The following is a 14,574-nucleotide window of genomic DNA, read 5'->3' on the forward strand; positions in this document are numbered from 1 at the left end:
CCTAATTTTTAGCCTAATGTCTAAGAAGTCAAAGGTTAAGCTCGACTTGCTAGGGGGGTGGCCCGTAGAGAAAATTTCGCAGCACAAGTTCCAGAAAAACAGTTGCTTTCAAACTATGGATTTTGTTGCTAATAGAGATAAGACAGTAATTCTGCTCATGAATTATGCATGTATGAACTACACGTGGACACATCCAGCCCAAAGTGGGAGGTTTAAAAAATACTTAGTATTCGCCAAAGTTCCGGAGCATGTCTTTAAGGAGGTTTAGAAAGAGTCTTTGCAAAGGATCAGACCGCAAACCCCCATTGAGCCCCCATGAAGCTTCAGTGATCTAAAACAGACAGAAAATGTTGAATTAAAAGATTCCCGGAACTGTGAGACACGATCCTTGCTCGTTTGGACTTCCCTGCCTCTTTCGCTGGAGTTGCTGAAGTCTTTTAAAGCCAGCTCAATCAAATCCATGGCCAGGGTTTCAGTGTGTTTGAGCAATGATTGGATGCAGGCTCTGAAGTCTGTCTGATTCCAGAAGCCATGTGATTATGAAAATGTATACAAATAGATCTTGGACAATTACGCGGACGAGTTTTCATTACATTTGAATATCAGATGAATGTTGTATGAATGTTGTAAGAGAACCTGTATTACGGAGAGAGAGAGAGATGCCCTGAGTTCAGTGCCTCGCTCGCTCACATGAAGGCTGCTAGGAGCCTTTGCATACCGAGGTAATTGGTAGTAATGGAGGGGTTTCGCAAATCATTTGCATCAACAGAGAAATTGAGGTCGTGGCAAGCAAAATCTCTCTCTCTTTACAGAGGGCAGCAGCACCAACTTTAGAAGAACCCAAGTCAATGTATCTAAAGCCTAACTAGGAGGATGGACATTTTTTATTGGTGCATTGTCTGTCACGTGCCATGGTGTATGCTGTTTGCTCTCTTCCTTGCACACCTCAGCATCCCCCTTCTCTAGTTTCACAAGTCGGACAAGACTTTTGTGAATGTTAAAGACTGGTAATTGATGCACCTCTCCTCCACCTGAGTCTCCACTCAAGAGAGCTGCCTGACTTCCAAGGCCTCAGGGTGAAGAGTTCAGGACAGGGGGAATCTTCGGTCTGTTCAACCACCTCCTCAAATCTGTCTGCTGTTTGGCTAACCTTGCTATGAACTCGCCCCCCGAGATTTGACCGGTCTTCTCCAACACACACTCAGAATTTGGGCCATTACATTCTAAAACTTTTCTAGTCTAAAACAATCACTTTATCACTTTTGTATCTAAATGGCCAAAGTAGTATTATAGTAATGAATGAGCCTCCCCTGCATTTGTGCACAGAAATATAACCAAGTGAATTTGTTTTATCAAATAACTTTGACAGTTTTTTGCCCACAAGATTTCTTTGAACAAGATTTGGATACGTCATTGTGCGTAAATTTGAATGTTCAATATCTACACCTGAATGCTAACCACAATAACCACTAAAACGTAACCTCATTGACTGCCCTTACCTAGCAAAGGCAAGTTATTAACAGAATGTATAAAAACAGATAGTATTGGTCTCTGTGTCCCAGATTGATAACTGCACTAAAGAAGATTAAAAGATGGAGCTGAGAGGGAAGTGTGTTCAGTAGGCACGGTATAGGATCAAATACATTTTCTCCTGTTGGTCAGATGAATGATGATTCTCAAAATGTTGATTGTATTGCCTGTGTCCCCCTTAAACCATGGGTCTTCCAATGGAAGGAGCTTCTCCGGTATGCTTTCCTATGGAGCTGAGAGAGTGTTATGACAACCCTAACAAAGCGAACAATGAGCTCACAATTGGCAGGGCTGCAGCACAGGAATGTTGACCATGAGATGGCTGGAGGCTTTGGCAGAACACGAACAAGCACACGGAGAAGACTGGATCTGTCTACACACACATCACACAATAATAAATGTAGAATAAATATGTAATACAGCATTTTACACTATAGGGGAGAACCTGTATCCCACTGCTGGCTTGCCAAAGCAGTGATTGGGGACATCGTCCTGTGTAGGGTGCTGTCGTTTGTTGGGATGTTAAAACGGGTGTCCTGACTCTCTGAGGTCATTAAAGAGCCAGTGGCACTTATTGTAAGAATAGGGGTGTAAAACCCAGTGTCCTGGATAAATTCCCAATCTGTCTGTCATACCATCATGGCCACCTAATCATCCCCGGCTTCCAATTGGCTCATTCATCCTCCTTCCTCTCCCCTGTCACTATTCCCAAGGTCATTGTTGTAAATGAATATGTTCTCAGTCAACTAACCTGGTAAAATAAGGTTTAAATATGAAAGAACTGAGGGGAAAGTAACACTTTTGACTAATTACCCAGAGATTGATAGAAGTAGAGAGACCCTTTATGACAACCAGCACCTTTAGAAATGATTCATACCCTTGACTTATTCCCACACGTTGTGTTGCAGCCTGGATTTTAAATTGATTTAATTGAGATTTTGTGTCACTGGCCTACACACAATGCCCCCTATTGTCAACATGGGAATTCTGTTTTTGTTAAGGCAAGCCTAAGTATGTTCAGGAGTAAAAATTTGCTTAACAAGTCATAAATTGCATGGACTAACTCTGTAGGCAATAATAGTGTTGAACCTGATTTTTGAATGACTACCTCCTCTCTGAACCCCCTACACACACAATTATCTGTAAGGTCCCTCAGTCGCTACAAAGATACAGGCGTCCTTCCTAACTCAGTTGTCAGAGAGGACAGAATCCGCACAGGGATTTCATCATGAGTGCAATGATGACTTAAACGGTTTAATGGCTGTGATAGGAGGAGCCAGGATGGATCAACAACATTGTAGTTACTCCACAACACTAACCTAAATGACAGAGTGAAAAGACGAAAGCCTGTACAGGATAAAAAAATATTCCAAAATATGCATCTGTTTACAATAAGGCACTAAAGTAAAACTGCAAAATATGTGGCAAAGAAATGAACTTTATGTCCTGAATACAACAAATTATGTTTGGGGCAAATACAACACATCACTGATTACCACTCTTATTTTCAATCATGGCAGCGGCTGCATCATGTTATGGGTATGCTTTAAAAATAAACGAAATAGAGCTAAGCACAGGCAAAATCCTAGAGGAAAACCTGGTTCAGTCTGCCTTTCCACGGACACTGGGAGACAAATTCACCTTTCAGCAGGACAATAACATGAACAAATATACACTGGAGTGGCTTACCAAGATGACATTGAATGTTCCTGAGTGGCCTGGTTACAGTATTGACTTAAAATCGGCTTGAACATCTATGGCAAGACTTTAAAATAGCTGTCTAGCGATCAACAACAAACTTGAAAAGAGCTTGAAGAATTCTTTTAAAGAATAATGTGCAAATATTTTACAATCCAGGTGAGCAAAGCTTTTGGAGAGACACACAGCTGTAATCGCTGCCAAAGGTAATTCTAACACATATTGACTCAGGGGTGTGTATACTTATGTAAATTAGATATCAATTTTCAATACATTGTCAAACAGGTCTAAAAACATGTTGTTTTCACTTTGCCATTATGGGGTATTGTGTAGATGCATGAGCGAGAATATTTGAGGTAATCCATTTTGAATTCAGGCTGTAAAACAAATTGTGGAATAAGTCAATGGTGTGAATACTTTGAAGGCCCCGTCTGAGCTCTACCATTAGCAACTGTAATTTCATTTTTAGACGGCACGAAGAGCTACACAACAGGTGCCCAAGCTGCGACGTTAATGTTTCTAATGTGCAGGTTATTCTTGAATTACAGTAGCATTTGGGCATGGCATTGGAGAACATTAACTTCATTTTTCTAGTTTATGTATTTGGGTACATTTTCCCCATTCTAAATAAATTAATATGGTAGCTTAATGACTTTACAAATGTTTTACCATTATGTTAACATTGTGCCACCAGGTGGATTATTAACACCAAGGATGGTAAAAATCAATGAGACATCTTAGGTAAATAAGGGTTTTCTGACATGGAGGCCACAAATGCTCAAATCTAAAGTGAACAATCCTTTAAAAGTAATATGATTAATTATTTTGCTCACAATGTTTTTTCCCCCTTCATCTAAACACCAACTGACACTGGATTTAGACACACCAAGTTAACAATGGAATCCTTCAAGTTATGACATACTAAAAGGGTGTGATTAGCTCAGAGTTCCCTTTAATATAGACCCTTCCCCGATAACAGTTTGCCACTGGAGTCCTTGTTAATCTTTGTAATGAGTGATTTTCTAGGCGGCAACACCAATGACATGAAACTGAGTGACACGTTATACTAGTAAAGAAAATAGGTACTTAAAATAGCCTTTGTTTTAATTGATCTATACAATATATTAAATAGTTTAGTTCACTTTCTAGCATTCATAATAATAGATAGATACAGCATTTCTAAAACACTACAATTCTACACATCACTAGTGGGACAAGCCAATTTGCATACCCAAAGTACTTTAAACAATGCCTAAACCCACAGTTCTGATGGATAAAGGACTTGCATTATGTTCTACCATTTATAAACAGTTCAATATATACAAAAACATTTATGATGTGTAACTATGTAATTTTAAATGTGTTTTTCATGGTTGCAAAGGCAAGCGACGCAAATGCCACCGCAATTCAAGAACGACCAGGGCAGTACTCGTGCCTGGCCTCCATTCCTATGTCCGTCCCTTGAAGGTGTCCATGCAGGTGTAGCACCCTGAGAAGCGATGGATCTCCTCCAGGGCCGCCTGAGGCAAGAGGCTGTTGGAGAAGAGAATGGAGCATGTTTATCTAACAGAGGTAGATTATTGAACCACACTTAGATGAAGGTGAACTTTGTCTGAGACCTGAAGACTTGTGTTAGCTCCCCAAGCTAATCCCTAGGGCTTTAGTTCAGAGGGCTAACACAGATGTTGGCACTCAGAAGACCCAGTGTCACCCCCTCATCTAACTTAGTAGTAGGCTACTCTGGTGTCGTGCCTGGGATTCGGTTCCCCTACCTCTTGAGGATAACGAGAGCGTGCATGGTCCATGGTAAGTAGACGAACGGCGTGTTGGTCCGGACGGCATCCACCGTCCTCTGGGCCACCAGCTCAGGATTCAGCGGTGGGAAGAGCTGAGGGAATCTGGAGGATGAACACATTACAACACTTTACCTTCACTTCACTTTTATTTAACCCTATAAGTTATATTGTCAAATGTGTCTTGGTGGATTTCTTTCACAATATCGATTCATTCTTCCTGTTACTGATGTGTGAATGGGATTGGTCCGGGTAGACATTCCATCCATTGCTTTCTATGGACCCGCCGAGTCCATGTGTCAATTCTGTGTGCTGACTGTGCTTACTGGCTGACCCACTGTAAAACAACTAGAGTGCCATATATGGTAGACTCAATATATGGTAGTTCCAATGTATGGTATCCCATGGTGGGCACACTCACCTGACTTTCATGCCCTGAAACATGTCTGTGTTGGTGTGGAAGGGGAGCACGGTGGTGCAGCCCACCCCTGGGCAGTCCAGCAGGCCCAGGGTCAGGCTCTCCATGAAGGCCAGGGATGATGCCTTGGAGGTGCAATAATCTATGGCCCCCGGGATGGAGGACAGGGACAGTATGGAGTTGATGCACACCACGTGGCCATGGCAAAGTTCCAGAATGCGGGGTAGGAAAGCTTTGGTGGTCTGGAGAGAGGGAGAGAGAAAGAGAGAAACATGACCATCTGCACATTGTTCTGCTCCACTCACTACTATTCCCAAGCCGTTCATTCACGCTTCTCTCAAAATGAGTTCCCTTCCTACCTTCAGGAATTCGCAAGTATAAGAGAGGAGTTGCAGCACTCAGAGGGAAATGGGGAACCGAACCTGTTCCACATCCCATCAGAGCAAATCAGAAGACAAACTCCATCATGAGATCCTTCTAACAGTGTCAGCAAGCTTTCTCAGGTACCAGCATTTGATTTCAGATCTACTGATTCTTTAATTATTTTTATTTAACCTTCAATTTCAAACAGGGAGTCATATTGAGACCAGTAGTAGATAGAGTTCTAAAAACATAACTTCTCCCCTTCATATATTGTGGAATCAACATAGTGGGGCAAAACCATATTTAGTCAGCCACCAATTGTGCAAGTTCTCCCACAGAAGATTAGGCCTGTAATTTTCATCATAGGTACACTTCAACTATGACAGACAAAATGAGAGAAAAAAAGAAAATCACATTGTTTAATGTGACTGGTACTGTATGTATATATACACTGCTAAAAAAATAAAGGGAACACTAAAATAACACATCCTAGATCTGAATGAATGAAATATTCTTATTAAATACTTTTTTCTTTACATAGTTGAATGTGCTGACAACAAAATCACAAAAATTATCAATGGAAATCAAATGTATCAACCCATGGAGGTCTGGATTTGGAGTCACACAAAATTAAAGTGGAAACCCACACTACAGGCTGATCTAACTTTGATTTAATGTCCTTAAAACAAGTGCAAATGAGGCTCAGTAGTGTGTGTGGCCTCCACGTGCCTGTATGACCTCCCTACAACGCCTGGGCATGCTCCTGATGAGGTGGAGGTTGGTCTCCTGAGGGCTCTCCTCCCAGACCTGGACTAAAGCATCCGCCAACTCCAGGACAGTCTGTGGTGCAATGTGGCGTTGGTGGATGGAGCGAGACATGATGTCCCAGATGTGCTCAATTGGATTCAGGTCTGGGGAACGGACGGGCCGGTCCATAGCATCAATGCCTTCCTCTTGCAGGAACTGCTGACACACTCCAGCCACATGAGGTCTAGCATTGTCTTGCATTAGGAGGAACCCAGGGCCAACCGCACCAGCATATGGTCTCACAAGGGGTCTGAGGATCTCATCTCGGTACCTAATGGCAGTCAGGCTACCTCTGGCGAGCACATGGAGGGCTGTGCGGCCCCCCAAAGAAATGCCACCCCACGACTGACCCACCGCCAAACCAGTCATGCTTGAGGATGTTGGAGGCAGCAGAACGTTCTCCATGGCATCTCCAGACTGTCACGTCTGTCACATGTGCTCAGTGTGAACCTGCTTTCATCTGTGAAGAGCACAGGGTGCCAGTGGCGAATTTTCCAATCTTGGTGTTCTCTAGCAAATGCCAAACGTCCTGCACGGCGTTGGGCTGTAAGCACAACCCACCTGTGGACATCAGGCCCTCATAGACTCTGTTTCTGACCGTTTGAGCAGACACATGCACATTTGTGGCCTGCTGGAGGTCATTTTGCAGGGCTCTGGCAGTGCTCCTCCTGCTCCTCCTTGCACAAAGGTGGAGGTAGCGGTCCTGTTGCTGGGTTGTTGCCCTCCTACGGCCTCCTCCACATCTCTTGATGTACTGGCCTGTCTCCTGGTAGCGCCTCCATTCTCTGGACACTACGCTGACAGACACATAAAACCTTCTTGCAACAGCTCGCATTGATGTGCCATCCTGGATGAGCTGCACTACCTGAGCCACTTGTGTGGGTTGTAGACTCCGTCTCATGCTACCACTAGAGTGAAAGCACCGCCAGCATTCAAAAGTGACCAAAACATCAGCCAGGAAGCATAGGAACTGAGAAGTTGTCACCACCTGCAGAACCACTCCTTTATTGAGGGTGTCTTGCTAATTGCCTATAATTTCCACCTGTTGTCTATTCCATTTGCACAACAGCATGTGAAATGTATTGTCAATCAGTGTTGCTTCTTAAGTGTGATTGACTTGGTGTTACATTGTGTTGTTTAAGTGTTCCCTTTTTTTGAGCAGTGTACTTTTTTGCCCCACTGTATGTGGAAAGATAACCCTTATATTTCAAATAACTGAAACAAATCAAAATTCATAAAATACTTCAATACATAATACAAGCCATAACAAATTAGTACTTTCCTGTATCAACATACAGTACTTATCTAAAGGAAATATATTTTTCAACACTCACCCAGAACTGGCCCAGTGTGTTGATGTGTTGAGTCTTCATCAGGGCATCATCGTCACTGTCCATCAGACTCTTCCCATGAACCACTGCTGCATTATTCACCAGAATGGTGACGTCGCCTACCTAAGAGACAAAAATAAACATATTCTGGTAACTTCTTGGATATAGGGGGTGCTATTTTAATTTTTGGATGACAAACGTTCCCGTTTTAAACAAGATATTTTGTCACGAAAGATGCTCGACTATGCATATTATTGACAGCTTTGGAGAGAAAACACTGACGTTTCCAAAACTGCAAAGATATTGTCTGTGAGTGCCACAGAACTGATGTTACAGGCGAAACCTAGAAAAAATCCAATCAGGAAGTGACGAATTTTTTGAAACCGCCTCATGCCAATGACTCCTTATATGGCTGTGAATGGGCCACGAATGAGCTTAGGCTTTCTGTCGCTTCCCCAAGGTGTCGAGAGCATTGTGACGTATTTGTAGGCATATCATTGGAAGATTGACCATAAGAGACTACATCTACCAGGTGGTCGCTTGTTGTCCTCCGTTGCAATTATTGCGTAATCTCCAGCTGCAGTATTTTTCCGTTTGCTTCTGATGAGAAACCAACTATCACGACTGATATATTATCGAATAGATGTGAAAAACACCTTGAGGATTGATTCTAAACAACGTTTGCCATGTTTCTGTCGATATTATAGAGCTAATTTGGAAAAAAGTTGGCCGTTGTAGTGACTGCATTTTCCGGTCTTTTTCTTAGCCAAATGTGATGAACAAAACGGAGCTATTTCGCCAACACAAATAATCTTTTTGGAAAAAAATAACATTTGCTATCTAACTGAGAGTCTCCTCATTGAAATCATCCGAAGTTCTTCAAAGGTAAATGATTTTATTTGAATGCTTTTCTTGTTTTTGTGAAAATGTTGCCTGCTGAATGCTAGGCTTAATGCTATGCTAGGCTATCAATACTCTTACACAAATGCTTGTGTAGCTTTGGTTGAAAAGCATATTTTGAAAATCTGAGATGACAGTGTTGTTAACAAAAGGCTAAGCTTGTGTTTGAATATATTTATTTCATTTCATTTGCGATTTTCATGAATAGGAAACGTTGCATTATGGTAATGCGCTTGAGGCTATGATTACGATCCAAGACTGATAAGTGAGCGATAATTATGTTTTATTTGAATCCTTGTTAAGTTAAGCCTATGGAACAAGTGGGACAGTAGCGTTCCACTTCGACAACAGCCAATGAAATTGCAGGGCGCCAAATTCAAAACAGAAATCCCATAATTTAAATTCCTCAAACATTCAAGTATTATACACCATTTTAAAGTTATTCTTCTCCTTAATGCAACTGTGTCAGATTTCAAAAAGGCTTTACGGCAAAAGCACACCATGCGATTATGTTAGGTCAGCACCTAGCCACAGAAAACCATTTTCCAGCAAAGCAGAGGTGTCACAAAAGTCAGACCTAGCGTTAAAATGAATCACTTACCTTTAATGATCTTCATCTGATGGCACTCCCAGGTCTCCATGTTAGACAACAAATGTTTGTTTTGTTTGATAAATTTCATCTTTATGTCCAAATACCTCCTTTTTTTGCATGTTTAGTCCTGTAATCCAAATGCACAATGCGCGGGCACTTAGTCCAGACAAAAAGTCAAAATAGTTCCATTACAGTTCGTAGAAATATAGAATCAATCTTTAGGCTGTTTTTAATCTTAAATCTTCAATAATATTCCAACCGGACAATTACTTTGTCTTTAGAAATGAAAGGGAACTCGCGCTCACGGCCTCGCGCGTGACTAAACTAAAGGCTTTACAACCAGACCACTGGGTCAAAAAGCTCTTATTCGCTCCCCCTTCACAGTAGAAGCCTGAAACAACATTCTAAAGACAGTTGACATCTAGTGGACGCTTTAGGAAGTGCAATCTGACCCCATAGACAAGGTATATTGGATGGGAAATCACTTGAAAAACTACCAACCTCAGATTTCCCACTTCCTGGATGGATTTGTCAGGTTTTCGCCTGCCATATCAGTTCTGTTATACACAGACATTATTTTAACAGTTTTGGAAACTTTAGAGTGTTTTCTATCCAAATCTATATATTATACACATATACTAGCTTCTGGGCCTGAGTAGCAGGCAGTTTAAATTGGGATCGCTTTTCATCCAAAATTCCAAATGCCCCCTACCCTAGTGAAGTTAGTCACCAAAGTTCCAGAGCATGTCTAAGTGTTTTTTTAAACCTCCAGCTTTGGGCTGAATGTGTCACTGTGTAGTTCATACATCCATAATCTATGAGCAGAATTGCTGTCTTACCTCAATAAGCCACAAAATCCCTAGTTTGAAAGCGACTGTTTTTTTGGAAGCTGTGACTTTTTTTTATTTTTTATTTTTTTCTCACGTGGGCCAGCCCCCCAGAAAATTTAGTTCTAGCCCTCGCCATTTGAGTGACAGGCAGGAAGATGCACACATAGCAGAGAGAGCCATGACGTGGTGCATATATCTGCACATACGTGACTGACGTAGTAGGCAATTTTCAGGGACTACTTTGGTCGTGAGCTCTACTTTCAGAACTACTGGCTAAAAAGTATACAAAGTACCAGAAAATCTAGTGACTCCCCATCCCGCATGCAGGAGCGTAATCGTCGCCTGACACTAATTAGCATAACGCAACGGACATAAATATCCCTGGAAAATACTCCTATTCATGAAAATCACAAATTAAATATATTGAGACACAGCTCAGCCTTTTGTTAATCACGCTGTCATCTCAGATTTTCAAAATATGCTTTACAGCCAAAGCTAGACAAGCATTTGTGTAAGTTTATCGATAGCCTAGCATAGCATTTTGTCCAGCTAGCAGCAGGTAACTTGGTCACGGAAATCAGAAAAGCAATCAAATTAAATAGTTTATTTTTGATGAGCTTCGGATGTTTTCATTCACGAGACTCCCAGTTAGATAGCAAATGTTCCTTTTTTCCAAATATTATATTTTTGTAGGCGAAATAGCTCCATTTGTTCTTCACGTTTGGCTGAGAAATCGCCCGGAAATTGCAGTCACAAAAACAGCGAAAAATATTCCAAATTAGCTCAATAGCGACAGAAACATGGCAAACGTTGTTTATAATCAATCCTCAAGGTGTTTTTCAAATATCTATTCGATAATATATCCATCGGGACAATTAGTTCTTCAGTAGGACCAATTGGAGTAATGGCTACCTCTGTATTTTACTTGAGAATCTCTGGCAGCATCAGGTGACCACTTGCGCAATGTAGCCGCTTACGGGTATTCTTCAACATAAATGCGTAAAACTACGTCACAATGTTGTAGACACCTTCGGGAATACGGAGAAAGAGTAATCTGGTTGATAGCCCATTCACAGCTCAATAGGGACTCATTGGAACGCAGCGCTTTCAAAACATGGGGCACTTCCGGATTGGATTTCTCTCAGGCTTTCGCCTGCAACATCAGTTCTGTTATACCCAGACAATATTTTCACAGTTTTGAAAACTTGAGTGTTTTCTATCCTAAACTGTCAATTAAATGCATATTCTAGCATCTTGTCCTGACAAAATATCCCGTTTACTACGGGAACATTTTTTTTCCAAAAATGAAAATACTGCCCCCGAGTCACAACAGGTTTTAAAGCTGATACATCATATATCCCTGTAAAACACTGTACAGTGGAAGATCCCAAAGGCAACCTTCGAAAGACTGGTTGGACTAAATGATATAGGAACTGGGTTGTTCATTTGGCTGGGGCTACAGTATATCGGAGGTTCTCTACAGTACCTTCTCTCGGACCACCTTGGCCTGCTTGTACACCTCCTCGCGATTGGCCACGTCACACAGGAAGTAGTGGCACTCTACTCCGGTGGTGAGAGAGATCTCCTCGCAGGTCTCCTTCAGGCACCTCTCAGTGCGGCCCCACAGGATCACCTGACAACAGGCAGACAGTGGCGAAAGGTCAAAAATTACAGTCTATTGGCCTGAGAATGCATATTTGGACTTCTTTTTCCCCCCCTTTTTCATGGTATCCAATTGTTAGTAACTACTATCTTGTCTCATCGCTACAACACCCATGCATCCTCCGAAACACAACCCAACCAAGCCACACTGCTTCTTCGTACAGCACGCATCCAACCCGGAAGCCAGCCGTACCAATGTGTCGGAGGAAACCGTGCACCTGGTGACCTGGTTAGCGTACACTGCACCCGGCCCGCCACGAGTCACTAGTGTGCGATAAGACAAGGATATTCCTACCGGCCAAACCCTCCCAAACACGGACGACGCTTGGCCAATTGTGCGTCGCCACCATGGACCTCCCGGTCGCGGTTGGCTGCGATAGAGCCTGGCCGCGAGCCCAGAGTCTCTGGTGGCACAGCCCTAGACCACTGTGCCACCCGGGAGGCCAGGACTTGTGTCATCTTGTAGGAATCACAAATAAAACACAGGCTTTCTAGGCGGCAAGAAAATTGTTTTTTTTGTAGATTAATGATCATTGTATGCATTTCTTAAACCAGTGCTCAGGTAGTTCAAGGTATGAAATCATATTCTATTACGTTAACATCTTTCCCATCTGTCTGAGATTGCTGTGCATTGTAAAGTGCTATATCTTGAATGGCTCATGGAGACGGCATTGGCTAGAGATTTTGAGCAGACACAAGTTTTGATTTGCAGTTTGAGTGAAAACCAGAGACAAAGATCTAATATCCGTCCCCAGAGGGACCCGTACACTGATAACCTTGGATGTCTAGCTACTGGCCCCACTACACACACACACACACACGACACGCATGCACAGACACACAGACAGAGATAACCATCAGATAATTTTACAACAATGACAAATGCATCGGTGATAAAAGGAATATTTTCACTGAACCGAACTGTGCCTTCCACTACCCTGTCAGTGAACTTTCTTGTACAGTCACTGGGGACCCGGAGAGGCTAGAGTTGAGGTTAAAAAGTCAAATATCATTGTAGCATTACGGAGCCAACCGCCCAACCTGTCATCAACCCATTGTAAAGAACAGGGACTGAGGAAACACCTGTGTTTGTGTGCCTTTACAATGAAATGAATGGGGAAGGGAACACACTACACATCATACATCCACCAGGTCAGCTAGGGGACGAGAGGAGTTCAGGCTCCGTTCGACTAGCCTACTTTAGTGACTACTTGTGCTTTCCCAATTACATTTCACATGGAAAACAAACACACCGAGAGTGACTGATAAACACGTTTTTAATAGAACTGAAGCTATACAACAATACAATAGGTTTTGAAGTTGTGCTTGAATCAAAGAGTATAAATTATAAAACATCTCCAAACAGCTCTTTCTTCTCCCCAACTTTCACACGAGGTAAAATGTTAATGGATTCTTGTTCATATTCTATTTTTTTTTTTAAAACAAGATTACATAAACTGTACAAAGTGATGTGAGCACGCTACAGTGGTGGATGACTGTTTTGCAGTAGATTGCTTTTCAATTGTGCGTTTATCATATTGATGATATGCGCAATGACGCACAAATGCATAATAGCGCACAGTGATTGTTTACCTTTTTTGCCCCATGTTTTGCGAACTCTTTCCCCAAATGCCGACCGATGCCCCGTCCACCGCCGGTGATCAGCACCACCTCTCCACGTAGGTCCTTCCGTCTGCTCGGGAGCAACAACCCAAAGCATGCTTTTAATATGCAGAAGAGGATGTTGAACGGGAAAATCAAAGCGTGTCCCAAGTTATTTAGTTCCATTACGACTTTGAGTTATAAAAATGCCTTTTTCTGAGAATACAATTGGACTATCCACATAGGCAATGCACACCTTCCCAAAGTGCGTGGATGCCAGATGTTGGAATTTTAAGTCTTCTCCATAACACTACCACTCTACGACAGAATTATCATCACTCCAGTTTGAGGTTGACACATAAGTCTCTGTTATAATAGGCACAGTACGAACATGCAGTGACAATAGCTCACATTGAGTGCCAATGCCAACAGTGCGTGCGCCAACCAACAATATTTGGATTTTACGTCTTCGACTATGTTTAGCCTTTTCAATCCCAGCACTGTCTGACTACGGGTATGACAACAATATGGCTTTATATAGCCCATTAATGTTGATTGACAGTTGTTGGAGATTAAAGTCCCTCCGATTTAACTGTGAGTTAACGGCTGTTGCTCATTTTCCTTCTCTCCACCCCCAAGAGAGCTGCGAGAGTAGAAAGTCGCATGGGGGGAAAGTATGAATTGCAGAGGACAGGGGTTACATAATCAAGTTTACAACCACCACTGTCTTTATGTTGTGAATTGCCAATAGGCTGTCATAACTATATAGAAGTTGCCTATGTGTTATCTGTAGCCTATAATTGAAATTGCCTTGTGTTTGAATACTCTGGTGATTATCCTGATGAAGACAGCTTGGCTGTCGAAACGTTGGTAATTACATTTTTGCATCTGAGGTCCGAGAGTGTGCGTCTCTCTAATTTTCAAGTTTTCTACTCCGCTCGCCAGCACCTCGCCTAAATAGGTGTGCGTTACTTTTTCTTCTAGATATCAGTAATGCCATAAAGATCGTGTTTTAAGGTGACAATATTCAACATGAGATCATTTTGAA

The 14,574-nt window shown here is 42.2% G+C and overlaps 1 protein-coding gene across 1 annotated transcript; it reads right to left on the reverse strand.

Annotated features, from left to right (window-relative positions):
* Positions 1 to 4,158: 4,158 nt before the first annotated feature.
* Positions 4,159 to 14,060, reverse strand: LOC135504542 (short-chain dehydrogenase/reductase 3-like). Its single transcript, XM_064923230.1, has 6 exons — positions 13,518 to 14,060; positions 11,749 to 11,895; positions 7,944 to 8,063; positions 5,443 to 5,681; positions 5,001 to 5,126; positions 4,159 to 4,761 (listed from the first exon to the last, which is right to left on the reverse strand). The coding sequence occupies exons 1-6, from the start codon at positions 13,710 to 13,712 to the stop codon at positions 4,677 to 4,679; spliced, it is 912 nt and encodes a 303-aa protein (XP_064779302.1). The 5' UTR covers positions 13,713 to 14,060; the 3' UTR covers positions 4,159 to 4,676.
* Between the last annotated feature and the right edge of the window lie 514 nt (positions 14,061 to 14,574).

This window comes from Oncorhynchus masou, chromosome 18, assembly GCF_036934945.1.
Source record: "Oncorhynchus masou masou isolate Uvic2021 chromosome 18, UVic_Omas_1.1, whole genome shotgun sequence".
Classification (NCBI taxonomy): domain Eukaryota; kingdom Metazoa; phylum Chordata; class Actinopteri; order Salmoniformes; family Salmonidae; genus Oncorhynchus; species Oncorhynchus masou.

Excerpts from the sequence above, each read along its gene's own strand:
- LOC135504542 (XM_064923230.1), bottom strand. The coding sequence starts at position 13,712 with ATGGAACTAAATAACTTGGGACACGCTTTGATTTTCCCGTTCAACATC. Across the intron at positions 8,064-11,748 it reads CCAAGGTGGTCCGAGAGAAG|GTAGGCGACGTCACCATTCT; the intron begins GTACTGTAGAGA and ends TTTGTCTCTTAG. Across the intron at positions 5,127-5,442 it reads TTTCAGGGCATGAAAGTCAG|ATTCCCTCAGCTCTTCCCAC; the intron begins GTGAGTGTGCCC and ends TTCATCCTCCAG.